The following is a 27,310-nucleotide window of genomic DNA, read 5'->3' on the forward strand; positions in this document are numbered from 1 at the left end:
CACGCTCCTTGCTGGATCCGGCACCTCAGTGCGGCATGAACCTCTGTAATAATTGCAAAAGTCTGATGTGGCTGAGAAGGTGTTCTGTGCCAGCCCTCGGCCTGCTTTATCTCAGGCCAGAGGGCTCCCCAACCACAAAAGCGGTGCGGATACGCCCCCAACACTTGTAGCTAATCTTGGAATACATTCAAAGACAATTCAATGGCCCACATCCTTCCCTGGGGACACTGTGGTAACCCGGCCACTCAGCAGTGCAGACATAGAGAAAAACCATGGAGGGAACATAGGTGGATGCAGGGTGCATACATTGGAAGTTGCTCACTCCCCCATGAATATTCACCGAGATGAGCTGCAGTGCCCACAGAGCCAGGCACACTTCTGAAAACCTTGCCCTGGGTACTATAGAAACGGAGGGTGATTTGCCAAACTGAGGCTCCATCTGGGGATGTCATGGCAGATGATGCACTGTGCCTTGGTGAGAAGCATTTGTTTTCTAAGGCAAAGAAAGTCCTTCATTTTGCTCTTCCTACTACAGCCGTGGGTGGCCGCCACGGTGCTAGTGAAGGGGAAAGAAAGCCTGTAGTCTTGGAATTAAATAAATGTATCCGTAGTGAGTTTTATTAGGTTTCATTTTTCCATTCTCCTCTAGTTTGCTGCTGTGAGCAAACAAAGTAAGATTTTTTTTCTGCGTTGTGAATTGCAAAAATTTCAATCTAGGCCTTGACCCACAGCTCACTGTTGTTCGGTGGGGTTTCATTTGTTTGTTTGTTTGTTTGTTTACGGTTTGCGCATTGAAGGGGATGTTATTTACTGAATAAAAGGTAGCTTTTAATACATTTTTTTAATTTAATGGAACCAATATAAAAAAAAAGAATCATGGAACTCATGTGGGGAAAAAATTAGCTTTGTGCTTTATTTGAACTTGAGTACTTCTGTCTTACCACAGGGAATAAACTAGTTTATCAAAACCAATTTATTTTTGATGCAAACTTTACCAAGGATTTGTAGAAGTGAAAGAAAGTAACTGTAGCTGGGGTTTGATGCCACGCTGAGTTGGAGTAAAGTCAACCACTCAGCTGAAGGCTCATCGCCAGCTCTGCAGAGCAGGCCCTTAACTAGCGTTGTTTTCTGCTAATGTGGATGTGATAGCCTAGGAACTTACCTCTTGTCTATATCAATTAGCCTGTGGTCATTGGTTCTGCTATATATTGTTGTGCTTAAACATGCAGAACCTATGGAAGAGGATGGGTGAGGACTTACAGCAACTGTAGCAACGTGTCCCCAGGAGCCATGGATGGAACTCTGCCTTTCCTCCAGCGCTGCCTTATTCTCACCTCAGGAGAGCTCTTTCCCTGAACAGACCACCTACTAGCCTAGTCCCACCACCTTCTCTTGTTTTTGAATTTGTTTGTTTTGTACCCACCAGATTCTAATCAAAATTGGAAGCACCAGTCACATACACATACACACACACACACACACAAATACACACACACACACACACACACACACACACACACACCCCTCATCTGAGCACATCAGAGGTAGAAGCAATAGAAATCAGCTTGAAAGAGAATGTTCCTACCTAATCTGAGAGACACAAAGCCTCTATTCATCTTAAAATAACTTCACAGAGATTTCCAAATCCAAGAAGGCTAAGAATACTACCGGGAGACATCTTATTTTAGAACTCAAAAGGGCTTGAGGGAATCAATTTGTGCAACATGCCTTGTTTAGCAGATAAGCAATCAACGGTCTGGACAAGTTGAACAGCTGCCCAAATGGCAAAGAGCGAACTGCCAGTGGCCCAGGCAGGAGTCCCGTTTCCTAGTCAAGTTCTCTAAATTTTTAGCAAATGCTTAGTGCCCCAACGCTTCAGAAGGCACACAGGACTTCCTTACTGTGACAGGTAATACAAAAGTAGGTGCGTTCTCCTTATGACTACCTAATTTCACATCGATAGAATAATTCATATATTATCTTAGTCTCTTTTCCAATTAACATTGGGGCATAAGGCCTTATTATAAAACATATAATTTTAAATACTCCTCAGCAAGAGAAATCTTTTCTTAAAAAATTATCTACTGACTTGAAAAAGCAAATGCAAAGAAAGTTGGTTTGTTTTTTTGTTTTTAGTAGATCCACTTGGTTCAATTGGTCCTCCTCAAGTAAATACACAAAAGAAAACCTTATTTTAACCCAGTCATGACAAAACAATTCATATAGTATATTCTTTAACATTTCCAAATGTTTTCAAGGTCTTAAAGCCTTTTTTTGGTAACTATTCATCACAAATATTCTTTTGAGCAGAATAGCTTCGTTTTACCAAGCCTTCCTCCCCTTCTGTTACTATTCAAACACATGTAGGAACAAAGTCAGGGAGCCCTGTTCTATTCATCCCAACCTTAGATGAAGAAGAAGAGTGAGCCCCTTGCATTTTGAACTCGCGATAGCATTTTCAAAGTTCTGCAGGCAGTTAAAAGAAGAGTGGATCTCAAAGTCCATGCCCCGGCTAATTTTTCCACAGAGAGCTATAACCAGCAATCCCCAGCAAATAAAAGGGGAGCCTTTAACTGGCCGAGATCTGTTGGAATAGCTGTTTGCTGTGGCTTGTTATGCATTGAGAATACAGAAGCCCAACTCTACTAATATTTCACCTCATCACGGCCTTTGTGAGTCTTAGAGACTTGAGTTTTATAGCTCCAAGTTTAGTTTATCTGAGACACAAAGGCCCAATATAAAACATATAAGTAGTATTTTTAAGCACCACAAGATAGAATAGTCCATTAACTGATGAAATACTTGCATCACAGGAATGGGGTATACTGGTGTAATATGAATCCAAGATCTAGCCTCCACTTTCTCACTCGCAAGATGAGAATGATAAGCATGACTGGTGTTGGAACTGTTTAAATGACTATTAATTGGAGAGTACACGTAAAACAATACATGGGAATTTATTAAATTTATAAATATAATAAACCTGTGGATTCCTAGGAAAGATCAACTTTTAGACCCAAGTTATTCTTGAGCAACTACATTAATACTGACTCTAAGCGAGAGTAACAGTCCTAAGATTTTTCCAAAAAGACAAGCAGCATTATCATAGTATTGAACAGAGGTCTCCTTCACTCCAAGAAATAAAATTAACCAGCTAATTCATAATAATTTGGTATTCTATCAGTACTCTATTATAATTTAGGCTTCTATCTATCATAGCCCCGGAGGAATTCAATTAATTTTCACACACTTCTCTTAGATTAGAAGTGCACTCTTATTAGTGTTGCATTAGCAGATGCAAATCATTGTCCAGATAAGGCAGGGGACTGAAAATTAAATAAATAAATGTGCATGACTTGGAGAAGATCACCCCAAAACGATGCAAGCACTTTGCAGACCCAGCCTCCCGGCAGAAACCTCACAATCAGTAGCTACTGAAGAAGCATTTCACGGCTCCCACTCGGAAAGCCAGTCTGTGAAGCTCCCTTCCCGCTGCCCCCCAGCAGGCCAGGGTTGGTTGAAAACTTTTTCAGAATATGGTGCGTTGAAAACTAAGGCCTCGTCGACTTAAAACCATGCTGCTTTGTAACTTTCGCTTCCAATCTGGAGTTCATATTTTTAGAAGGGCAAGCCACCGCCCTTTCGAAAATCTTTTTTCATTCATCTTTCCACACGGCCTGTTATGTTGGGTTGCATGAATGTAGGCCACATTAGATCTGCGAGCTTCTAGAGAACAAAGCCCTCTCTCACTTCTCCACGTTGCAAAGGACATGGAGAGAGAACTTACATGGAATGTCATTTTGCCCAAGTGGGTTAAGGGATTTGCGGGAGGATGCTTTCATTTCAGGTGCAACCTCCTTAGAGAAAAGGGTCCAAACGGGAGAGGCGCCTCAGCATTCTTTCAGGATGCAAACATTAGCCTAGTAATTACCTCTACCAACTGCTGAAGTGTTGTTTTTCACTCTCTTCTTTTCAAAATGTCAAGTCCCAAATTCATAAAGCATTTGGTGAGACAGTATTGATCCCTGGTGCCTCAGAGTTTTCAGGCAGAAGTTTTGTATTTTTATTTCTGGGAAGTGCAATCATTATGCAGTAGCAACCCATTCACCCTAAAACTTAATAGTAACTTATTATTCAAACTTGAGCAGTAGGTCTGGAAATGGTTCCCTGCCTCATCACTCAATGTTGGACTGGCGTGGTTCCCTGGCTTTAGATCTGAGTCTCGTGCCCATCACCCTCTGTCCTCAGCACCGTTGTTCAAACACAGCTGTGATCCTTGATGAAGATGACATGGCCGTGTCCGGCTGATGTGTTTTCTGAGTCATTAACCCGGATTTCTCCATTTTGAATTTTGGAAAATTTTGAGTAATGTTCGCAGCTGAGTGAGGGCCATAGCCGAACACCTTTTTATGAGTTTTTAAACGTTACTACCTACTACATTAAAATTTCGAAAGTGGGCTTTTCCTATGTTATAGATTTATTGTTGCCTCAGAAACAAATATTGTGGACATGTAGATGTGTTGCCTCCCAGTAGCTGTGACCTGAGGACTTTATTTAAACTGTCCTTTGAATCGACAATAATTCCGTGTCAAGGAGGAATAGGATCTTTATCAACAAAGGGCTGCCAGAATCCCAACTGTTTCTTGAGTGGCTGTAATAGATGAATAATGTTACAACCAACTGAGCAAAAGCCTTTTTGCTCAAAAGGCTTTTCACTGATGCCGGTGGTATTCTACATCCATGTGTTCCTCTCGAAGCTCAGTAGTTTCCATCTGACTTTCATTACTTTTCTTGAGAGGATCAGTTTTACAACTGGAGTCAGAAAATCACTCAAAGTAATTGAAAGTGGCAATCAGTGAAATATAATAATTTTAGCTTGGGAACAGCATATGTTTCATTATAAAGAAAATATTTTTTCCACAAACCCAAGACCCATGTTTTCCCAGAGCAAAAAAGGGACCATGTGCACGTTCTAACACGGCCTCCCATGGCACGGTTATATCACTGGAAAGTGCTCGTCCCCCTCCAGGAGTGGCAACTTGTTACCTCCCGAGGAAATCTATTCCCTTTTTGATTATATTAAAATTTAAAATTCTAACTTAAAATTCTTTATTATATTGGAGATAAACTCCACATCCCTGCAGTTATATCCTTCAGAGTTGAAAAACGTGGGTTTCAACAGAGTAAACCTGAACCTCTCTTCAGATACACATGGGCAGATCTGACCCCCAACCCTTGCCCTTGCCTTTGCCAAGTTGTACTGTATATTCCTTTCTTATATGGAATAGATTTCATCTTCTTAATCACTCTGGCCACTCTCCCTGGAAGAAGTGCAAACTTGCCCATATTTCTCTTAAAGGCATTATTCTGAGGGAAAATTAGACTTTCAGTCAGAATATCTGCATTACATTATAGCTCTGCTACTTATTAAATGCTGTAACTGGAGAAAATTATTTACTCTTTTTGTCATTAGGAATTGCACAGTTGAATAAGAGACATGATCTGGAGGTCAAAACGGGCAATAAACAAGCCAACAAACAAATATGTAATTACAGTTTGTAATATATATAATGTATTACCATTGCCAAGGGAGTCAGAATTGCCAAGGGAGTCCTGTGGTCCCAAGGTGCAAAGGGCAGGCCTTCTGAGATGGAGGCGAACACTTTACAATGGGAAGGAGACAGGGTGTGTTCCAGGGTGTGGGATGGCACTACAGTAAGAGAGCATTGTTTTCTCAAATGCAGCAGAGTCTAGAGTTTAGAAGCTTAGAAGGTGAAGGGAATGAGATTAGTCTGGAGAAGGGCAGAGCCTTGTAGCCATTGTTGAGCATGTGAATTTTATTTGAAGTGTACAGGGAAGCCATGGTTGGGTTTGCAGAAGAGATGTTACAGTGTCTGAATTATGCCTTTAAAAATTGCTCTCATGCTAGATGGAGAACAGACTGCAAAGGATAAAAGTAGAAGTGGGACAACCAATTAGGAGGCAACTGTCATAATCCAAAGAGAGGTTCATGTGATACAACAAACCCATGAGGTTTAAACGAGAAGCAATACTCTGCAGAGGTTAGGACAAAGTCATAGCAGACTGCCTATCTATAATTAAACCGGACTCCACCAACTCCAGCAAGTTTTCAAATGTTGTGCATCTAAGTTTAATCTTCTGTGAAAGGAAGATCATCACAGGACTCACTTTATAGAGTTGTTGTGAGGATTAAATGAGTTCCCTGTTTGTGAAACCTGCAGTGAATTTTTCACCATTACGACATGCTGTATCACATTTTTCAGTCCCAGGCATTATTTTATTTAGTTTTTGTCTGGGAAAGAGGAAGAGAATGAGGGAGGAATGTGACCAGATAATTGTTTATTCTCCTTTACAAGTTCTGTTTTACTCATGCAACGGAAAAAGACACTGTGAGAAAAGGCATTCTGTGGACACTCGGTTGTGTTGTTCTTTCTTTGGTAGTCCCCCTTGTCATTTTATAAAGACCTAACAACTCAAACATTGCATTTGTTTAATTCTATTAGACCTGTTTTGAATCTTGCTTAGAACCCAAATTCTAATACATCACTGTGAGTCCTCTAGAGCAGCGTGGAACAGCAATGGGCAATGCCATTAGGCTGTCTCCCAGGTTATTTCCTCTTGTGATGCGCTCACTTAGTTGAATAACATTCCTCCTTTACAGGCATCCCAGGAAGTGACTATGTGAATGCCAACTACATAGATGGTTACAGGAAGCAAAACGCCTACATTGCAACACAGGGATCTCTCCCTGAAACATTCGGGGACTTTTGGAGAATGATATGGGAGCAAAGGAGTGCCACAGTTGTCATGATGACAAAACTAGAAGAACGATCCAGGGTAAGAATAAATATCTGCCTCTTCCCTCTGAAAAATCTTCCCCTAGATACTCCCAATGTTGCATATTTTATTCTGTTCAGAATCCAACCTTAAGCTCTGACCTTCTGACTGACATTATTGTGAATGGGCATCAACAACTCTGATCCAATCATTCCTCAACACTTCTGAGTCTTTCAAAAGTGAAATTCTTTCATGTTACAATGTGTGCGATCCCTAAAACAAACAAAAAATTATTACTCAAAGAAGTAGATTACTTGCTTAGGGAAAATAGTTATTAGCTTGCACTAACTCTTTCAAAAACATTCATTGAACACACAGACTTTGGGGGAGAATTTCACCAAAATCTACTTCCCAGTATTTTTAACTTTTGGTTTCCCACAATCTGAAGCATAAGATCTAAAATGATGTGACACCACGGGCTCTTATTTAAATTATTCAAATTGTGTAAATTAACTCAGGGAAGCCAGAAAAATAAACGTGTAGAGGGTATTTTGCTAGTTTAGCCTTCTCCAAAATGAGAAGATTTTAATAATATAGTCATTGCTTATAAGGTCCAAGGAAGGAGTTGCAGCCATCATATGGATCTAATATTATGGTACATAGCACGTTAGTTAAATGCTGCTGATTTGCGAAACCAAAACATAATGGGTAAGCCATATTCCCAGGAAAATAAGCAGATATTGTAGCCAACTGATGAAAGTCAATACTATTTTTTTTATGAAAGTCAATCTTTAAATCTTAAGAATTTAATGAAGTCTCTGAAAAATCGCTGAAGAGGACAGTACCTCTCGCTGAAGAGCGGGACATGCAGGGGAGAGTTTGAAACCACCACTGAGAGGTCTCTCAGAGTGGTCACAGCAGCCCCCAGTGGATATGCAGAAGGAAGCCAAGCCCCACCTCCCCATTTGCTGTGTGATAGCTGAGACTTTCCAGATGGTCCAAGCGCAGTTCACGGCAGCTTCTCTCAGCCTCGGTCTGTATGTGACAGAAGAGGTGAAAGCTGCCACGAGGATTTCTAAGGAAAAAGCTCAGACTTAGGAAAATACAAAAAGTCCCAGCTGTTACCTTACAGATAAGGAGTGGAGCAGTAAAAAGAGATGTTTCACAACTGGTTGTGCAAAACTAAAAAAAAAAAAAAAATCAGATCTTTTTACAGCATGTGGATTCTATAGACAAATTGAAATATTGTCTGAAATGAATTTAGATAAAAAATTGTTATGACTCTGAAGACAAGTATCTTTACATGCTAATGCCAAAAGATATAAATGGACCCATTATTGATTTGTACTTAGGGTACCCCTTATACCGCAAGCCCTTTCTTTAACAACAACCCCCTACCCCAGTGGTCGGCAAACTGAGGCTCGTGAGCCACATGCGGCTCTTTGGCCCCTTGAGTGTGGCCAGGAAGTTTCAGTCGCACTGTACTTGCGCGCCCGCATGTGGTTTTTTGTGGAAGAGCCACACTCAAGGGGCCGCAGTTTGCCAACCACTGCCCTACCCAAATGATTCTTGAATAAACCTGTTAATAATTATAACAGTGTCAAACACATATTAGGTATATTGCTATTTCTCAACCACCCTCTGAGATATATACTACCACGATCTCCACTTTATATATGAGTAAACTCTGGCTAGAACATTCCAGAAGGTCACCCAAGGTCATTTAGCTACCAGGGCAGTATTAGGAATTGAAGACACAGTCTGAATCCAGAACATACGTGCTTTACCATTGGTCCATGCTGCCTGGTAACACTTCTGTGAAGCTGAGACAGCTAAACGCTTCTACTTTGGCAGGCGTGTAAATCCAACCTACCCGGACCACTCTGCTGGGAGAGACCGGCTGGTAACAAGCAGTCATTTGCAAAAGCTGTTTTCAGTAAAACACACATTTTATCTTGACACTGCAGGCCTTCATTAAACTATGCACAGAAACTTGTTTTGAAATAACCAAATGAAATTCTTCCCCTTTTCTCCCTAATTGCTTCTAATAATAAAGTTAGTTCTCACTGGCCCCTCTGCCACAGCGGCATCTGATGGTAATGAGCAGTTCTTGACGGAAGGCATTGTGACTTCAGTACCTGCGGTTTATCTTTATGTTGCAGGCTACTCCCCCCACCCCCCACCTGAGACAGAGGAACTTACTTAGAAGTCACTAAAGGAACCTCTGTTTCCTCCCTTCATTAATTACTCTTTGCTCTTGCAAGTTAGCTTTCTCTTTGTTAAATGGCCTAAAGGAGGCCAATTAAAATGCTGTCTTGTGATTTTCATTCTGTGGTGATTCAGCCTGTACCCAAACTTGTGATGACCTGCATAAGCCAATGCTGAGGAATTCCAACCTTTATCAATCTGCTCATAGCAATGAGCCCTGATCCCTAAAGCACCAAAGACCTTTGTTCTCTAGCCTGGAGCACCTGAGAATAAATGACCAAATGCAACAGAGAGATCTGGTGCCCCAAATTATGTCACCTGTCCTTCCATCTTTCTCCTTCACATCCACCCACCTCACCTTTTCCCTATGAAGTGTCTTCTTCACCTAAAGTCTTGGGGAGAAAGGGCTAGGCATTCCTGGGTTCTCAAACAAGACCTTGGATTGAGTTTCACTGTAAAAACAATATTGTATAGTGGTTGGTTGTTGCTGAAATATATAGCTCCATACTTGAGGAACTTTGTGGCTTATGTGGCTGGCCTGAAGTCTCAATGAATTCTCAATTCTCAGCAGCCAGCTTCAAAGCAGACGTTTAAACTACTTTGGCTTTAGTTAGGAATTGCCTGTAGTCTCCCCTCATAAATGGAGGTGGTCCGGGTAGTTTAAATGAATCGCCTCTCCAAGGGCTGAAACCTAAAAGTTTCTTATTTTGATTAAGGCTCAGGTTCTTGAAATAATATTCATCTCCTTGGTACATGGGGGAAAGTGTGTGTGTCTAAACACTTATGTGTATTACAAGTATGTAGGAATACGTGTTGACTGGAGATTTGGGGTGGAGAAGAGAGAAGAAAAGGAAAGGGAAGAGAGGATAACAGTGTTACACAAGACTCTGGGGGCATCACCGTCAGAGAAAGGGGAAGCTACAAGACAGTTCCAAGTAGGGCTGTCTGACAGTTAAATGTCTGGGTCTAGATTAAGATTCTAGTGCTTATTTGCTATGTAATAATGAGCAATTTACTAGAGTTCTCAAAGTCTCATTTCTCCTTTTTGACTTGCATGGAAGGATTACTGTGGGTATTGACTGAGATAAAGAATGTGACAAGATGGCTCAGTGAATCTCAACTGTTATTGTTTGGTTTGAGAGAGAGAAGTTGGAGGCTTTACCAATACACCTTTACTTCCTCCTAAAGCTGTCTTCCAAATAATTAAATTTTTTGTTTCCAAATGAAATGAATTTGATTTTCTGTGGTTGACAGTGAATCCTGACCAAGTTCATAGAGTCACTGCACATGGTGGATCCTGCTAACTGTTCCCAGTGTAACACACCCATGCATTATGGTCCAGAGGAGAGTGTAGCTGAGAACATGGGCATTTTTTGTGGGGGTTTTTGTACTTGCCTTTCCCCAGGACAGACTCTCCAGAATGGATGCAGAAACTCATTCATCAGTCTGCAAACAGACCATGGCTACTGTGGCTGCTACTTCCATTGCAGCCATATCTTGAAGGAATCCTACATAATAAAAGGCTAATACACAAATCAGCCGAATGGTGGAACAACCTTGGGGTGTGGGCCTAAGCTGTCAGTCGGACATCCCCTGGGGGCTCCCGGATTGCGAGAGGGCAGAGGCCAAGCTGAGGGACCCCCCCACACACACACACCACCACCAGTGCACAAATGTCATGCACTGTGCCTCTAGTACAATATAAAAATAGTCAGTGATATTGATATGAGTTATATGTGGTAATAATTGTCAGTAAAGTCCATGTATTTTAGATACCACATTTCTTACCCATTCTTTTATTTAAAATATATTTTTATTGATTTTTTACAGAGAGGAAGGGATAGGGATAGACAGTTAGAATCATCGATGAGAGAGAAACATCAATCAGCTGCCTCCTGCACACTCCCCACTGGGTATGTGCCCGCAACCAAGGTACATGCCCTTGACCGGAATCGAACCTGGGACCCTTGAGTCCGCAGGCCAACACTCTCTCCACTGAGCCAAATCAGTTAGGGCATCTTCCCCATTCTTATTTACTTGATGATGCTAGGGAATTCTCTCCTTAAGACCTATGACCTGTTTTTTCCAGCTTTCTGTTTTGCCCAGGCTTGGCTCACTCTTACCTTGTCGTTCTGGCCTACTGTTGATAAAGCAGCTTATAACCCTTGCTGAGCTACTACAGCTGATTCACACAAAGGGCCACTGGAGTCATTAGCAGGTGTTAGAAGTTTAATTGGCCTTTTGTGAGGGAACTGAGCACTCTTTGGTTTGAATGACTAAAGAAGGTCTTAGTCCTGTGAGATATGACTTAGGACTTCAGTTGGCCACTTGAAAACTTAAGTTCTTTGATTTTCAAATAATATTATTCCCCCTATTCAGTTAGGATCTCAAACCTACCTGAAAAGACTATTTGTGTGATAAATACACTATTTTCAACCCCAAAGAGGAAATGTGTATTATAGATTGAGTATTTTCTATGAGTGTCATTCAGATAGATAAAGAAAATAAAATAAAAGGCTAAAATCTGGAGATTTTTAAGTTAAAATATGATTGCTGCCTGAAATACAGGTCAATCTAAAGCCTTGTAAAATGTACTATGACATGAGATATGGTTAGTGGGTTTTATTCCACAGTTTCCATCTTTTTTTTGCCAAATGCTCTCAAGTTCTGCGTAGTTCATTGATTCTGTAGAAGATCATTCTGGTGCCCTAGAATGTGGCCTCTAATTGTTTCCATGTTTCATAACATGCCAGTAAGCACATGAATTGGTTTGGGCAACCACATGTAGGGGGGAAAAAGTTCGGAAAAAATGAAACATGGTAAGGGAGTAAAATATATACAGCTGGGAGTTCCTCTCCGAGGTTGTTATTTGTGGGCAACTGGGACACATGCTTGGCAGTCTCACTTGAAGAATTGGAGTCTCCAAGGTGGGATTTGCCAAGGTGATTCCTGGCCCAGGAAGCTTTATTGTTTTGTTGATGATTGTCCACTTTTTTTTTCTTCCTTTATCTGCTTTTGACTACTTCTCCTCTGCTTTGTTCCCCATGTGAGGCACACAGGTCAGAGGGAATGGGCAAACCTCATGCTTGGCAAATCCTTAAGCAGCCTTGCTTAGTGTTAGAAGCTGAAATGGCTTATTTGGCTTTCACTAGTTCTCACCTTCTCACGGGCCTGCCTTCAGTTGCTGCCCAGAGTTGACACTCCTCGTTGATTCTGTGTCTTCCAAGCGTTAGAGTGGGAGTTGGTTCACTTAAAGAGCTGTGACTGTGGCGGTACTTAGTGCCATAAATGTTGAGGATGGGGAGTGGAATTTTGACAGTCAGCAAAGAGTATGTGATTCATGATTTGAATTATCATCCATTGTGAGCCACACTGATGTGTAGTATTAGCATAGGGAGAGACGTGATTTCCAAGCTAGCTAAACCCTATTTTCTGTTTTGAAATAGAGTATCTTGAGTATCTTGGAAACCATTTGATGGTATTCATTGCTAGAGCAGATCAAATGTTTACTGCTTCGTGACTTTTGTTCATCTTAGGCCAGAGAGTGATCAAAGTTCTCTATACTAAGTTAGGGAATTAGAGTATGGAGATTTGGCACTTGGCCAGCGGAACACTTCTGACCTTGGTGACCACTTGCTCTTCCTATGTCCTCTCCAGTCTTTGAATGTCACTTTAGTAAATTTCCCGTGAATGAGACTGAAGTTGGGATGGAGACACACATTTGGTTCTATGGCCTAAAGGCAAGACGGCAATTGCAGGCAAAAAGCTAAAAAAAAAAAAAAAAAAAAAAAAAATAGAGATGCTGGTCAAACCTTTTCTTGTTTTCCTATAAAACAAATCTTGAGATTCTTTTCAGATTGCGAGGTCATGTGGGGTTAAATGAAGGCAGAATCCGGTTGAAGATTACAAATGGCAGTGTTATTGTTTTCATTGTCGTTATCGTTCGGGACGGCCCAGCCTTGGCCAACGGCAGACTAATTCTTGGCCCCTCTGGTTTGTCAAGGTTCGGTAGGTTTAATGGAGAACAAATGCTTTCCAAATGCCAGGCCTGTGTCCTCTTCCAAATAGAACTGGAAGCGCCGAAGGCCTTGAACATTTAATTTCTCCAACTGCAGCCTGAAGCGCTGCCTATCTAGAGCAGCAGAAACTGCTTTTTCCTTGAGCAGCTATAGGAACGGCAGTACAAACATTGCCTTTGGAGTCTGCGTGATGTATGGGATTGTTTTTGAAAAGTGTTGGATACCTAATGTAAATAGGACACCAGCAACAAAAAGGATGATGCTCAAGTTGGCAACCTAACGGATGTTTGGCTCCTTATCTGGCAAGTCCCATACTCTTGGTTTTCTCTTGTCAACAGACATAGTGTCAGATAAAAGAAAAAGAATCCCACCAATTGCCTATTGTTTGTTAGCTTCCTGGATTTTCTACCTCTTTCCCACCCTGCCTCCTCTATTTACAATGGAAGCCAACAGATTCTGGCTCAGAACATTCCTAGCAAAGTGAGTTGGAGGCATCACAGCCTAAAGAAAGAGCTGGACTTGGAAGAGGAGATAAAACTGGACCCTGATGACTTCTGCAAAGCCCTTTTCCTTCTCTGAAGCCGTGTTTATAGCCATCCCAGGCTGGATTAGGTCATTTTAAGGTTTTGGGACGTATAGATTGGTCTCTAGTCTCAGGCAAGGCTGATGTTTAGCTGGTATGCATCAGTGCAGTTGTACTGATTATTAAAATAACTGGCTGGTGTATGGAAATACCTTTTTATTGAAACTTTGTGCCACTAGTGATATTGCTCAGTGGTAAGGATGCAGGCATGTTTCTGGGCCAGTGGCAGCCACTGGGAAGACCAGGGCAGAAGCAGAGGTGGCAGCAGGGCTGTGTGGAGCACCCAGCCACTGCCAGGAATGATTAGAACCCAGGCGCAAACACGAAGGACTCAAGCCAGACCCGGCCACTGCAAAGGGGCATTTCACAGGATTGCCCTCTGCTTACAATACAGAAACGGGAGAGGTAATGACACTCCGTGTAATGGGAGAAGTCATTGGAAAAGTTTAGTGCAGCAACTCTGTTAACTTTCGGCAGACACATTTTCTTAGTCTGTTCGGGCTGCTCTCACAGAATACCATGGACTGGGCAATTTATAAACTACAGGCATTTCTTCCCCACCATTCCAAAGGCTGGGACGTTTAAGATCAAAACACTGGCAGAATCAGTGTTTGTTGAGGATCAACTTCCTGATTCATAGACAGCTGCCTTCTCACTATGTCCTCAAGTAATGGGAGGGGCGAGAGGGCTCTCTGGGGTCTCTCTTTGGAGGCACTGATTCTGTGCCACGGGGGCTTAACTCTCTTGACTTAACCTCTCAAAGGCTCCATCTCCTAATACCATCACACAGGGAATTAGATTTCAGCATATGAATTTTAGGGAGACACAAATGTTCAGTCTATAGCACACATAAAACAAAAAGAATGTCCATTCTTTTGAATTAACAAATGGTTTGGAAAATGTTAGAATAATTCAATGAACCAATAAGCAGTTTTATGATACATAATTTGGTTTATTTAGAGAATAATATTTTTCAACTTTATAGTTTTTTTATGAAAAGCTATTACTTCACTGGTAGTAAAATTCTTTAACATTACTCTCATTTCAGGTTTTCCATTGCCCTTGATCTTTCACCATATTTTGGTCAGCAAAGAGCAAATGAAAAGGGAAATAAAACAGATGGTTTTGTTAAGAGACAATAGAATCATTGAGGTGATCACTGTCCTTATTGTGAAAAATTAAGTATTAAAACTGGTCTTAAAAACTTCCAAAAGAGATATTATAACCTAAGAAATAAACAGTTTAGCATATAACTTTTTTCTGTTCCCTAAAATATATCCTAACATTTCTCTAAAACTGTCTCTTACTGCACTGGCCCTTTTTAAATAGGTGTTGATAAGTGTGTGTTAACATTTCCTCACTTCCAATAACAACTTTGATTTGTGCTATCGAATGTTAACATACTTCTGTCACAGGAGAATCCTGTACCCTAACTTATTAGATATTGATTTCCAGTCACTTTCAGCAGCAGTCATGTTGCCCATACATCATTCATTGTCTGTCCTATGTCCTTCTTTGGCAAAATAATCCGGCCCCAGGCAGGCTTCTCAGAGTGCCATGTGGCAAATGCATTTGGTGTCCGTGATGCTGGGACCCTTCGGAGGTCTTGGTTCGTTACATTTGGAATTGGGATGGTTGGCCATGCTGCCACACTCAATAAGTCTTTATTAACTGGAAAGAAGGAGGTTTTAGTTTCACAAAATTTTAGCCCATTTGAAAATAAGCCAACCTAGACCACAGTATAGTTGCTTATAATGTTGGCTTCCAGTTGCTGAGTGCCTGTGACGTGCCAGGCACTTCCAGGATAAGCCACGTGTGAGCAAATGTGGAACCAGAGGAACGCGTTCCCCTGAAGCAGTCAGCAGACCTGCCAGTCAAACCCTCAAGATACTCCCTTCTGAATACCTATATGTGTGCTTTATCACTTTATCACCTCGCGTTTGATGGTTTGTCATGAAAGAGGTCAAATGAATTAATTTCATAACATACCTGTAGCTGTGGTCAACCTCTCCTTTCCATAATTATAAAGAAATGAACGCTTACCATCTAAGGGTGATCACTTTGTGATATTAAAAAGAAATCTCCCCGAAATTTGGCCAGAAATCGGAACTGTCTCGTAGTTTAGGCCTCAAGGAGAGGTACCGGCTGATGCTTCAAAACCACAGCCTGGCAGCAGACTCTGCTGCTCTCCTTCCCCGCCTCCCACTCCAAGGCATCCTCTTCTCTCCGCAGGCCTGGGCCCAGGTAGCTGGAGGGAGTGGTTTGGAATCTCACAACGACCTCTTCGGAGAACCAGGAGATGTAATCACAACTCCTTAGTCAATAAGGCTGATGGATTTGGGGCAGAGTCTACCTGTCATTTCACTTTGGTGTCCCCTATACCTGCTAACACCTTGCCTTCCACCTGGACTGTCCTAAACACATATCTGCTGGGTTTAAAAACATGTGCCTCTTTCACATTTAGAATTATTGAGGTCATTCATAACAACTAATAGAATCAAGAACATGGTCTAACTGATAATTAATAGCTATCGCCTGTTGGAATGACTACTTGTGCTGGCCATTGAGTTCAATGTCATGATTTTGGGGCCTTATAATAGCCCAGGCATGGAAGAGATAGTGTTCCCATTTTACAGATGAGCCCATGGGGTTCGGGTCCTAGAAATAGAGAAGCAGCTTAGCGGTCATCCAGCGATGCTGCCAGGCTGTCCATGAGTCACTTGTAGTCACATTAGAATAAAATAGGAAAAAGCAAAAATCAGCCTTCGCACTCAGGAGCTCCTCCTGCCTTCTAGGTCTTATATACACATCTGCGCCCACGCCAGCCCTATGCATGAAGCCTAAGAAGTTCTTAGTAACCCTCTCTGGAAATACCTTCAGAGATTTTCTCCCAGGAAAAAAGATGGGGAGAGGGGCTGTTGTCACAGAAGACATTTCAAGAGAGAAAAAATGGAGCTAGATCATTTGCATTAGCTAATTAGGAAAAAAATCATTTCTATTGTTCTCCTGTGTCTTTTCTCACTGCACCTCCAACTTGCTCTCTGATGTTGAAATCAGATGTTATTTGTTTAGTGAATGGCTACAAATGAAAGACTTAAAAGAATAGCTGTCAGTAAAACTAAGCCCTTAAATGTGGCCCTCAGAAATCAGATGCAACCTGTGCAGGCTACTCTGCGAGTGAGGCTGGGAAAAGCAGCGCTGAGGTATTTACTAATGAAGGAAGACTGTGTTGCTGTAGCCGTTCAGATAAGCTCAGGGGCGGCTTCTAATCCCTCTGCCAAGCCCAGATGTGTGCCTGCGCACACACGTTGCAATGTTTAGTGATCCAGAAGCTCCCTTTGTGAAATATTTCCTGAGAGAAACAGCAGTGTTTCAATATATTTGCTTTAAAGAATTGCTCCCAGTTTTTGCAGTTGACTTTGATTTTCAAACATCTTCTTTGTAAAAAGTAAGACTAAAGTACATTATTTAAATTGAGTACAAAAGCTTTTTTTTTTTTTTTTGGCTAACAATATTCACAGTATTCATTCCTTCTAATCATGTTTGGTGGAATTTTTTTCCTAAAGGGTTCAGAGTCTAAGACAGTAATAGTTGCAGTTCTAAACTTATTACTAGCATGATGAGAATGATTAGTGCAATTTTAGTTTCTCCTACGTCTTGAGTATGGAGGGGATATATAGATGAAAGTCACTGAATAATGGTCCAGAGCTCACTAAAAGGCCGGCTCATGGTTCCTTCCTGTATTCCCTTTGTTTCCCTCACCAATGGGTCTGAGGGTAACCGAGGCCAAGCTTTGAAATATGATTGCATTGCATCTGGTTCGGTGCCTTGAACTGACCTTATACATTTACTTCTCTTTTTGCGCCCGCCGTAGTGACATTTGTCCTCCCGGGATTTGAACTGTTGGTTTTGATTTGAGAGGGTTGGCATCCAGCTGAAACTGTCAAGTGATGAGTTTGAGTTTCTCTCTTGATTCTTCACCTTAACACATCGCTGGCCTCCTCTCTCATGTTGAAATAAGAGGCCTCCAAAGTTACTTCTGGCCTTTGCAGCGTGACATCAACTTGACATCTATTTCATGGTTGAAAACAGCCTTTGGCTTGATTTTTGTGTTTGTGTGCGTGTGCGTGTGTGTGTGTGTGTGTGTGTGTGTGTGTGTGTGTGTGTGTGTTTCCATTTCTATAGTGGCTATGTAAGTAGTGTTGGCTCCATTCAGGTAAGGGCCTTGGCTAAGTCTGTCCGGATACGGCTTGGGTTTTAACGGATGGTCAGAAAACACAGAGGTGCTAAGCGCTGGCCACTGCATCAGTGTTCTTAAAGTCTTTTCCTCATGTTGTCTTTCTTTGAGTTAGAACATATGGTAGACATGTAACACACAGAAGACTATTTTGTGCTCTAGGAATCATACAAATAATTTTTTATAAATCCTATTAAGAGACAATTTTTCCATTTTACTGCCAACTATTTTTGTTTGCTTTTCATGAACTAGATATTTTTGTGTGGTCTCGCTGTTGAAATAAAGGCACAGAAGTCAAACATTGTAAAGTCAATATCTGTATTATTGTTTAAGTGTACATTTAGGCGTTTTTCTCTTGTTTTCTTTTTCTTGTCTAGGAGATTGTGTAGAGGATAAAACCTCTCCCTTTTTAGAAGGCCCAGCGTCCTTTGAGGAGTAGATGCTCTATCTATGAAATGGAAAATTACAGTATTTCTCACAGAATGATACTGATATTCATATTCAACATAAAAGCAAATAATTATCTAGTAATACTATTCACTGGTCAAAAAAATTCCAACATCTGTGCTAATAATGCCTCATTGTTTTATTTCAATCCAGTGGTTGTAACTTTCACCTCTTCCTTTTTCAAGTAGGAGGTGGGTTTCCTAATATTAAATAGTACTAGATTTCTTTGCCTAGAGAAATACATTTTGGTTTGTTTCCAGAGGAATTACTCCCATTTTTCTTTTAATCTGAGATAGAAAGGGTAAATATATTCTGATCTATGGCCTTGCTAGAAAATACAGTGTTGTGTGTGTGTCATTTTTCATTATGCTCTTTAATGCCCAAAGGACACATTCAGTAAATTTGAGTCGTATTGCAGACCTTGAATTATTCTTTGCTGCATGTTAAATTAATTGGGTGAATACTTTTTTAAGTGCTTTTCTTCGACTCCACATAGAAATGGTAGATTATTCATCTTAAATGAATAAATTTTAAATTATTTAAACTTTGCACTGCTAGTGTGTGACCCTCTGAGACTTCTTTTTTTAAGAACAGACAGCTCATTTTTTCCTAGACATTACAGATTTAATTTGTCATGAATGCAAGTACCATTTTTCTGGTATGTTAAAAAACGCTATGTTGTTTATTATACTTTGATTGATTTACAAATTATGCCCACTTTTCTTTAAATGAACATATTTGGAAATTGTGATAGCACAAGATGAAATAACATGTGCCTGCAAACCTTGATGGATAAAGGCTCACTATCTCACCGTGTGGTGTAAATGCCTACGTGGGATCTTCCCTATGCGATTCTTAACGTCTATCCCAGAACAGACTTGTGTGTTTTCTTTTCAAGTATTCTGAAGTTTCACATACCTCTCTACTTATTTTACCGGCAACAATCTGCAGTTTATTTTTTCTCCGGGAAAATTGAATCTGTTACTGCTTAGTATTCCTACCAGTTTGAAAAATGTGGTTTATATTGGCATCAGGGCAGTCATTTACATATATTGGGATAGCAGGAATGAGTGCCAGAAAAAGACCCACATGAAAGGAAATGCAGAAAAGCTGTTTTCCTCCAGCAGCAACTCACAGTGGAGCTAATAGAGAAATGGATGAGCGCCTGCCCTGAATGTGTCGCTCCTCTCTTCCAGGTGAAGTGTGACCAGTACTGGCCCAGCAGGGGCACAGAAACCCACGGGCTGGTCCAGGTGACGCTGCTCGACACCGTGGAGCTGGCCACATATTGTGTCCGAACCTTTGCACTTTACAAGGTTTGCTTCTGATGTTTTTACCTCCTTTTTCCCCTTCCCAATATTGAAGATTCTTTTGAGAAATCACATATCTGAAGGCTTTATTTATAACTTGATTCCCCTGGCAGCGGTGAAGAGTGAAATAATCCTTCCATTATCCCTCAGCCATTTTTCTCTTGGTCGATTTATTAGTAAATATGGAACCCTTGCTCTGAACGAAAGTTTCGGCAAATGAAGAATAGATGAGGAAGAACCACTTTTTCCTGTAAAATATAACAGGAGTGCTCCCGATAGTTACCCCTGAAAAATGGAGTGCTTCTCACCGAGGCATTTTATCTTCCTGGACAAACATTTGTCGTTTACAAATAGCTCGGGGTTTATATCTCCAAAAAGTGTGTCTTCCCAAAGGATAGTGGGTCGGGGGAGGAATCGAGATGCACGTTGTCGTGTTACCTCTTCCACGTCATGACTCCCCCTTACAACCTGGGCTAGGAAACCAGCATTTCAGCCCTTGTTCCTACTTCACAGAACGGGTCCAGCGAGAAGCGAGAAGTGAGGCAGTTCCAGTTCACCGCCTGGCCCGACCACGGCGTCCCAGAACACCCGACACCTTTCCTCGCTTTCCTCCGGAGAGTCAAGACCTGTAACCCTCCGGACGCAGGCCCAATGGTCGTGCACTGCAGGTAAGGACCACGGAGAGCACTTGTTTTCCCCGGGGTCAGGTGCGTGGGGAGACAGGAAGCGCCAATGGTTCCTCATTGGATATTCTCTTTCCAATTTTTAATCCTCTGGGATAGTAAATACCTTCATAAATAATGCAGGCAGGCAGGGTTTTTCAATTAAATGAGGCCTATACTAACAATAAGGAAGGATTTGATATAGATCCATATACCTTACCCTGCTGTTTTATCTTTCATGTGAAAATAAACACAAAATTGAGTGTGCACATGGGCATAAATATATGAACATGAAACAGAAAAGAATTGAGAATTTTTTTATTTTCTTTATTGATTAAGGTATTACATATGTATCCTATTCTGCCCCCTCTCCCCCCCCCCCCACTCATGCCCTCACCCCCCTGGTGTCTGTGTCCATTGATTTTGCTTATATGCATGCATACAAGTCCTTTGATCTCTGAGAATTAATCTTATAATTAGTTTCCAGTTTCAGCTGTGTAGAGGAATATTCATATATATATATACTAGAGGCCCGGTGCACAAAAATTTGTGCACTCGGGGGGGAGGAGGGTCCTTCAGCCTGGCATGTGCCCTCTCGCAGTCTGGGACCCATCGGGAGATAATGGCCTGCTGGCTTAGGCCTGCTCCTGGGTGGCAGAGGGCAGGCCCAATCCCTAGGTGCAGCCCCTGGTCGGGCTCAGAGCAGGGCCGATTGGGGAGTTGGGGCGCTGCCCCCTGTCATGCACAGAGCAGGGCGGATTGGGAGGTTGCGATGCCACCCTCAGTCACGCTCAGGGTAGGGCCGATTGGGGGGTTGGGGCACCGCCCCCTGTCACACTCAAGGCAGGGTCGATAGGGAGGTTGCAGCACCACCCCCTGTCACGCACAGAGCAGGGCCCATCAGGGGGTTGGGGCGCTGCCCCCTGTCACGCACAGAGCAGGGCCCATCAGGCGGGTTGGAGCTCCGTACCCTGTCACGCACAGAGCAGGGTCCATCAGGGGGTTGAGGAGCTCCCCGCTGCCACTCACAGAGTAGGGCCTATAGGGGAGTTGGGGAACCGTCCCCTGTCACACACAGAGCAGGGCGGATCAGGGGGTTGGGGCGCTGCCCTCTATTACCCACAGAGCAGGGCCGATCAGGGTTTTGGGGTGCTGCCACTGTCACACTCAGGGCAGGGCCGATGGGGAGGTTATGGCTCTACTCCATCACACACAGAGCAGGGCCCATGGGGGGGGGGGCGGGTTGGGACGCTGCCCTATATCACCCACAGAGCAAGGCCGATCAGGGGGTTGGGGCAGTGCCACTCTCACACTCAGGGCAGGGCTGATGGGAAGGTTATGGCTCTACCCCGTCACACACAGAGCAGGGCCGATCAGGGGGTTGGGACGCCGCACCCTGTCACACACAGAGCCGCAGGGCGATCAGGGGATTGGGGAGCTCCCCCGTATCAGGCACAGAGCAGGGCTGATCAGGAGGTTGGGATGCCTTGCCCTGTCATGAACAGAGCAGGGCAGATAGGGAGGTTGTGGCCCCGCCCCCTGTCACACACAGAGCCACAGGGCGATCAGAGGGTTTGGGCACTGCCCCCTGTCACACTGATCCCAGTGCCAGGAGGCCTCTCGGCTCTGCTGATCCCGGTGCTGGGAGGCCTCGAGGCTCCGCTGATCCCGGTGCTGGGAGGCATATTACCCTTTTACTATATAGGATAGAGGCCTGGTGCATGGGTGGGGCTGGCTGGTTTGCCCTGAAGGGTGTCCTGGATCAGGGTGGGGGTCCCCACTGGGGTGCCTGGCCAGCCTGGGTGAGGGGATGATGGCTGTTTGCAGCTGGTCACACACCCTTCAGAGTGGGGGTCCCCACTGGGGTGCCTGTCCAGCCTGGGTGAGGTGCTGAGGGCTGTTTTCTGGCTGACTGAAGCTCCCAATCGCTCCTTTTTTTCTTTTTTTCTTTTTTTATTCTGGGCCAGCTTTAGCTCTGGCTCCAGCTCTGAGGCCTCCGCTGCTGAAAGAAGGTATCTGGTTTGTTTGCGTTCTATAATCGAAACTCTGTATCAACTCCAGCTCTGAGATCCCGCTCGCTGGAAGCAGGTTTCTGGAGTTTTGTTTAGCTTCTATATTTGTTACAATGTTTAAACTGCAGGCTCAGAAGCAGGCGGCGCAGGCGGGGAACGTTGGAGTCCTCCGTCACTGAAGCAAGCAAGCCTCATGTTAGTTTCAAGCTGCCTGGCTGCCGGCTGCCATCTTGGCTGGCAGTTAATTTGCATATCTCGCTGATTAGCCAATGGGAAGGGTAGCGGTCGTACGCTGATTACCATGTTTCTCTTTTATTAGATAGGACTAGAGGCCTGGTGCATGAAATTTGTGCATTCGAGAGGTTCCTCAGCCCGGCCTGTGCCCTTTTGCAGGCCGAGACCCCTCAGTGGACATCCCTCTCGCAGTGTGGGACTCCTCCCTCCTTAGCGCCCACCTGCCTTGGAAGTGGGAGAGGCTCCCTCCACCGCTGCTGCACTCGCCAGCTGTGAGCCAGGCTTCTGGCTAAGTGGCACTACCCCTGTGGGCATACACTGACCAGCAAGGGGCAGCTCCTATGTTGAGCATCTGTCCCCTGGTGGTCAGTGTGCGTCATAGCAACCGGTAGATCCGCCATTCAGTCGATTTGCATATTAGGGTTTTATTGTATAAGATAAATGTATAGTCATTGTAACTTCCTAATAGTTTTTTATAAACTAAGTAGTTCAAATATGAGAGACTATGGCTTCTTGCACAGAAAACTAAGATTGCAGTGTGCAAGTATATTAGGAAGGAAACAAAGCTTCTACCATAAACCCAGTTCTATGATGATTTAATAGCATAACTCTCTATTTTTACAAAAAGATGGGACAATGATAGACCAGAATAAAAGCAACAAAATTCATCTGACTAATCCATGCTCCAATAGTAATAAACAATGGACTGCAAATTCTAAACAAGATAACATTGTACTTCTCTTTTCTAGCAGTTATTTTTCCCAACAAAAGCAAATAATAACATTACCTAATATTTATAGAGTTTTGTACAAATTCTAAACCACTCCCCCCATGCTTTTTTTGTCTTATGTTTTCAATGACAGTATGCTGGGTGAAGAGATGATAACACAAGAGAGACTACGGGGTTCGGTGCAAGTACTGGTAGCTGCAGAGGTGGAGGAGTCCAGTCGATCTCACCTTGTAATCGAGGTCTCACTCTGCTGTAACCACAACAGGGACCTTTGAGGACCCGCCACTGTGGTGTGGTTTTTTGCATGATTCTTAAACACTAGAAATTATTAATTTGAGCAAATGCTTTCGCATCATGAAAGCAGATTTCTGGTTCTCCTTCCCATTGATTTCATCAGGTGCTAGTTTGACCAGTATAATGTACCCTCTTACACATCTTAGCAGGCCTCAAAGAGACATAGTGGCTGATTACAAGGTGTTCCTGCCTGGCACGAGCTTAACTTCATTATGAGGGTCACACGTTAAATCATAAAATGTTTTCAGATGGAGTTTGGGCACAGGAAAGGGAAATAGGAAGTTTGAGCTCACTGAAGAAATGGCGCCCTTATATACCTAACGGCAAAAATGCAGCTCACACAGAGATGTGTGTGTGTGTGTCTATGAGATATATATATCCTAACTTGGAAGTCTTTACTGACAAAAAGCAGTATTATATGTCCATTGCATTTTGAAATACAGCATGTTTACTCTCTCAAAGTTTTCTGTAAATTAAAGTGAGGTCCTGGAAAGCCAAGATGATAGATAGGTAGATAGATAGATAGATAGATAGATAGATAGATAGATAGATAGATAGATAGATGATAGACAATTTTTAAAATGCCATTTACTCTTTGTTGATCGTCAGCAAGGCATAAGGCTTTGTGCTAGATACTTAGAGAGACCCACAAAACAGTGTTTAAGCAATTGGGAAGGGAAAGATAGATAACTATAATGCCTTATTTTGAGAAAATACATATCCCCACCCACCCCCACACACCCCCTTAAGTTATGTTAAGCCACCTGCACTCAGCTGGGAGAGAGATGGATGGCTCAGGAGAAACAAGGAAACAGAGATGAATGTGCAGAGCTAATAGCTGCTGACATTTGGAAGTGCTGTGCCTGAGGCTCTGGAGAAGCTGGTATTGAAACAAACAGCAGAAGGGCAGGTATATTTGGTGGAAGAAATTTGTCAGCAACTACAACACAGTGAGGGAAAGATGCAGCATAAACTGAACTCCGGGAAATGACCTGTGTTCACCCGCAGGTAACCCCATGTGTCTGGTGAGAAACCTTGGCCTCTCTATTTAGGAGAGACCATGTCCATGTTGCCAACATTCAAACCATCATGAGTCTTGGGAACCAGAATGTTAAAAGTCGTGAGCATAATTGTTCTGATAGGGTGGCAAATTCAAGTCATTCCAGATAACAATTGCTCATGTGCATCCCAGAAATGCTGGTGTAGACATCATCTCTGAGCAGGAAGGCACCATGCGGAAAGGTCCACAAGCCCAGTCACAAGGAAATGCTGATGGTAGTTCGCAGGGTCATGGCACAAGTCATCACACCAGATAGTCTGGAATATATACACTGTACTTTATGTTGTGATGTTTCTAATAATGGATTTGAATTGTTTTCTCTTTACTGAAGAAGTAGTGACTAACTTGAAGTAAACCCAAACCTTTACCCGGGAAATCCTGTGAGAATGGAGGAGGTTGTACAAGTCTGGTGGAGACAAAAAAAAAGGGGGGGGGCAGAAAAAAAGAAAATTCACATTCCTTCAATAGTTTTGTATAGTAAAAATATGCCAGGACTAAAGAGTCATTATAAGTAGAAGGAATTCTAACAATAATAGTAAGAAAGTACTATAAGGATAGACTAATGAACAAGCATGGACAAAAGCTTGGAGGGTCACAGGAAAGGATACATTCTACCCCATTCCTAAGAGAGAGTCCGTTCATTCGGTGTAGAAGGAAGGATCAAGTCTAGCTGTCCCTCAGTTCAGGCCAAGCATCTAATCGCAGCATTAAGAGTGCCCTCTCGGAGACAAAGGCTGCCTGGCTAATGCTCTGGCTTGTTCTCTCATTGGCTGTGTGCCATTTGGAAAGTTCTTACCTGTTAGATTCTGTTTCTTCACAGAAGGGGTAACTGTTTATAGCAATAAGAATTTTAACTTCTTAAATGGTATTATACACATAAAGCGCTTAGGACACAGTGCCTAGTTTGGAAGTATGCAATAATGTGACATCATTGGTATATTAATTAATGAGTGAGTCTTAAAAACCATATGTATATTTACAGCTCTAGGGAGAAAAATTCAACATGAACTTAGGTCATCTATATTACCTGAGCCATCTGTCCTATGACTAACCAAGTGTTTATAAATACCCATATATTGAATTGAATAGATTATTTTTTTTAATCTAGGTATTTTCCATCATGATAATGCCATCTGATTTTTCATAGTAACAGACAACATTTTGAAGCTATGAGTTAGAATCATTTAGACAATAAATCTGCTCTCATAACGACCTGAGAAACCATTGGACTCTTAAAATGATGCTGTTAAGGATACAGAGAAATTAATGTGGAGGTTCTTGATGCCTTCAAGATAAAGTTAGAACTTAGCATTATGTTCATGGCCCTTATAACCTAGGCCAGTGGTCGGCAAACTGCGGCTCGCGAGCCACATGCGGCTCTTTGGCCTCTTGAGTGTGGCCACGAAGTTTCAATCGCACTGTACATGCGCACCCACACGTGGTATTTTGTGGAAGAGCCACACTCAAGGGGCCGCAGTTTGCCGACCACTGACCTAGGCTGATCTCGCCCTTCATGCCTAATTGTTCACCCTTTCAGCCACCTGCTGAACATTTTAAGTACTTTCATCGCTGGCTTTCAGCAAAGGATATTTGAACAATCTAGAATCTTACCTATTCCCCTTCTCTATCTACTGATGTTCAGCCCTGTTTCATAATCCAACTCAAAGAGTATTTCTCATGTGCATTGCAAAGGTTGCAAACTGCCCTTGGATGCCTTTGTTGACATAAAAGTGATAGTTTTTGTCTTTGTTGTAAACAAATTGAACTTGAGTGCTTTTAAGCTGGAATGCACTATCCAGTTCTCCAAACCGGCACCACTCCCTGTTTTTTTACACACAGCTCAACTCTCCATTTATAGGAATTGCTTCATATTCTAAACATTTGAGGTGATACCCTGGAGAAACCTTTAAAGGTCATTCCCCAGTCCTTTCCCCACCAGAAGAATTAAAGAGTCTTCGCTGAGCTCGCATACAGGATGTGTTCACACGTAGTATCTTTAGCTTTCTGTGTGCAGGTCGCACGTGCCGTGAAATCTTAGAGCATGTGGACTATGCATTATGCACATTTGTACCGCTGCTCCTACATCGTGGTAGGTGCTCAATGATCATGTGCTTCAGTTAGTTGAACTCTATATGGCACTTTAGGAATTTTTGCAGAAATAGTAAGATCATTGCAAGGCTGGACTACCTTTTGTTCCTGTTTTTAAGCACGAGACTATATTTGTATCTCTTTATATTTGAGTATTTTTAAGGAAGTTTAATTATTTTAAACTGTCTTTGTCTTTTTTTATACCTATTTCTGAATCCCTTTTTCTTCTGCTCCATCATTTATATCCTTTCCCACATGTCCTCCATTTCATGAATATATGTAGATGTAGCTCCCTAGTTAAGAATGTTGAACCCTTAGCCAACATCAAATATACTCTCTTCTCAACTAGGAAGGCTTTTCTCAGTGTTTTATATGTTTTACGGATCCCCACCCCCAAATCATCTTCAGAGGTAGGAACCCTAGAAACTTTATCTCTCATTTCACACAATTAAAAAACAGAGGCCAAGAAAGGTCAGCTTAACTGCCTGAGCTGATGCCACTAGAAGTGACAAAGCCATTATGTGCCCCAGGTTGCCTGGCCTTCCTAGAGGGCATTTCACTTTACAGCCACCCCGATGACCTGGTCAGAGGAGCCATTCCTTCCCTTCTGACCCCACATCACATTGCC

The 27,310-nt window shown here is 42.6% G+C and overlaps 1 protein-coding gene across 12 annotated transcripts in view; it reads left to right on the plus strand.

Moving 5' to 3' along the window:
* PTPRD (protein tyrosine phosphatase receptor type D) overlaps positions 1 to 27,310 on the plus strand; it is a 506,304-nt gene that overhangs the window by 434,815 nt on the left and 44,179 nt on the right. For all 12 annotated transcript variants that reach the window (XM_059656673.1, XM_059656670.1, XM_059656671.1 and 9 more), the window contains 3 exons: positions 6,683 to 6,858; positions 19,489 to 19,608; positions 20,116 to 20,270. In XM_059656673.1, the coding sequence (XP_059512656.1) occupies positions 6,683 to 6,858; positions 19,489 to 19,608; positions 20,116 to 20,270 (451 nt within the window). The remainder of the gene's footprint in view (positions 1 to 6,682; positions 6,859 to 19,488; positions 19,609 to 20,115; positions 20,271 to 27,310) is intronic.

Source organism: Myotis daubentonii, chromosome 11 (assembly GCF_963259705.1).
Source record: "Myotis daubentonii chromosome 11, mMyoDau2.1, whole genome shotgun sequence".
Taxonomy (NCBI): domain Eukaryota; kingdom Metazoa; phylum Chordata; class Mammalia; order Chiroptera; family Vespertilionidae; genus Myotis; species Myotis daubentonii.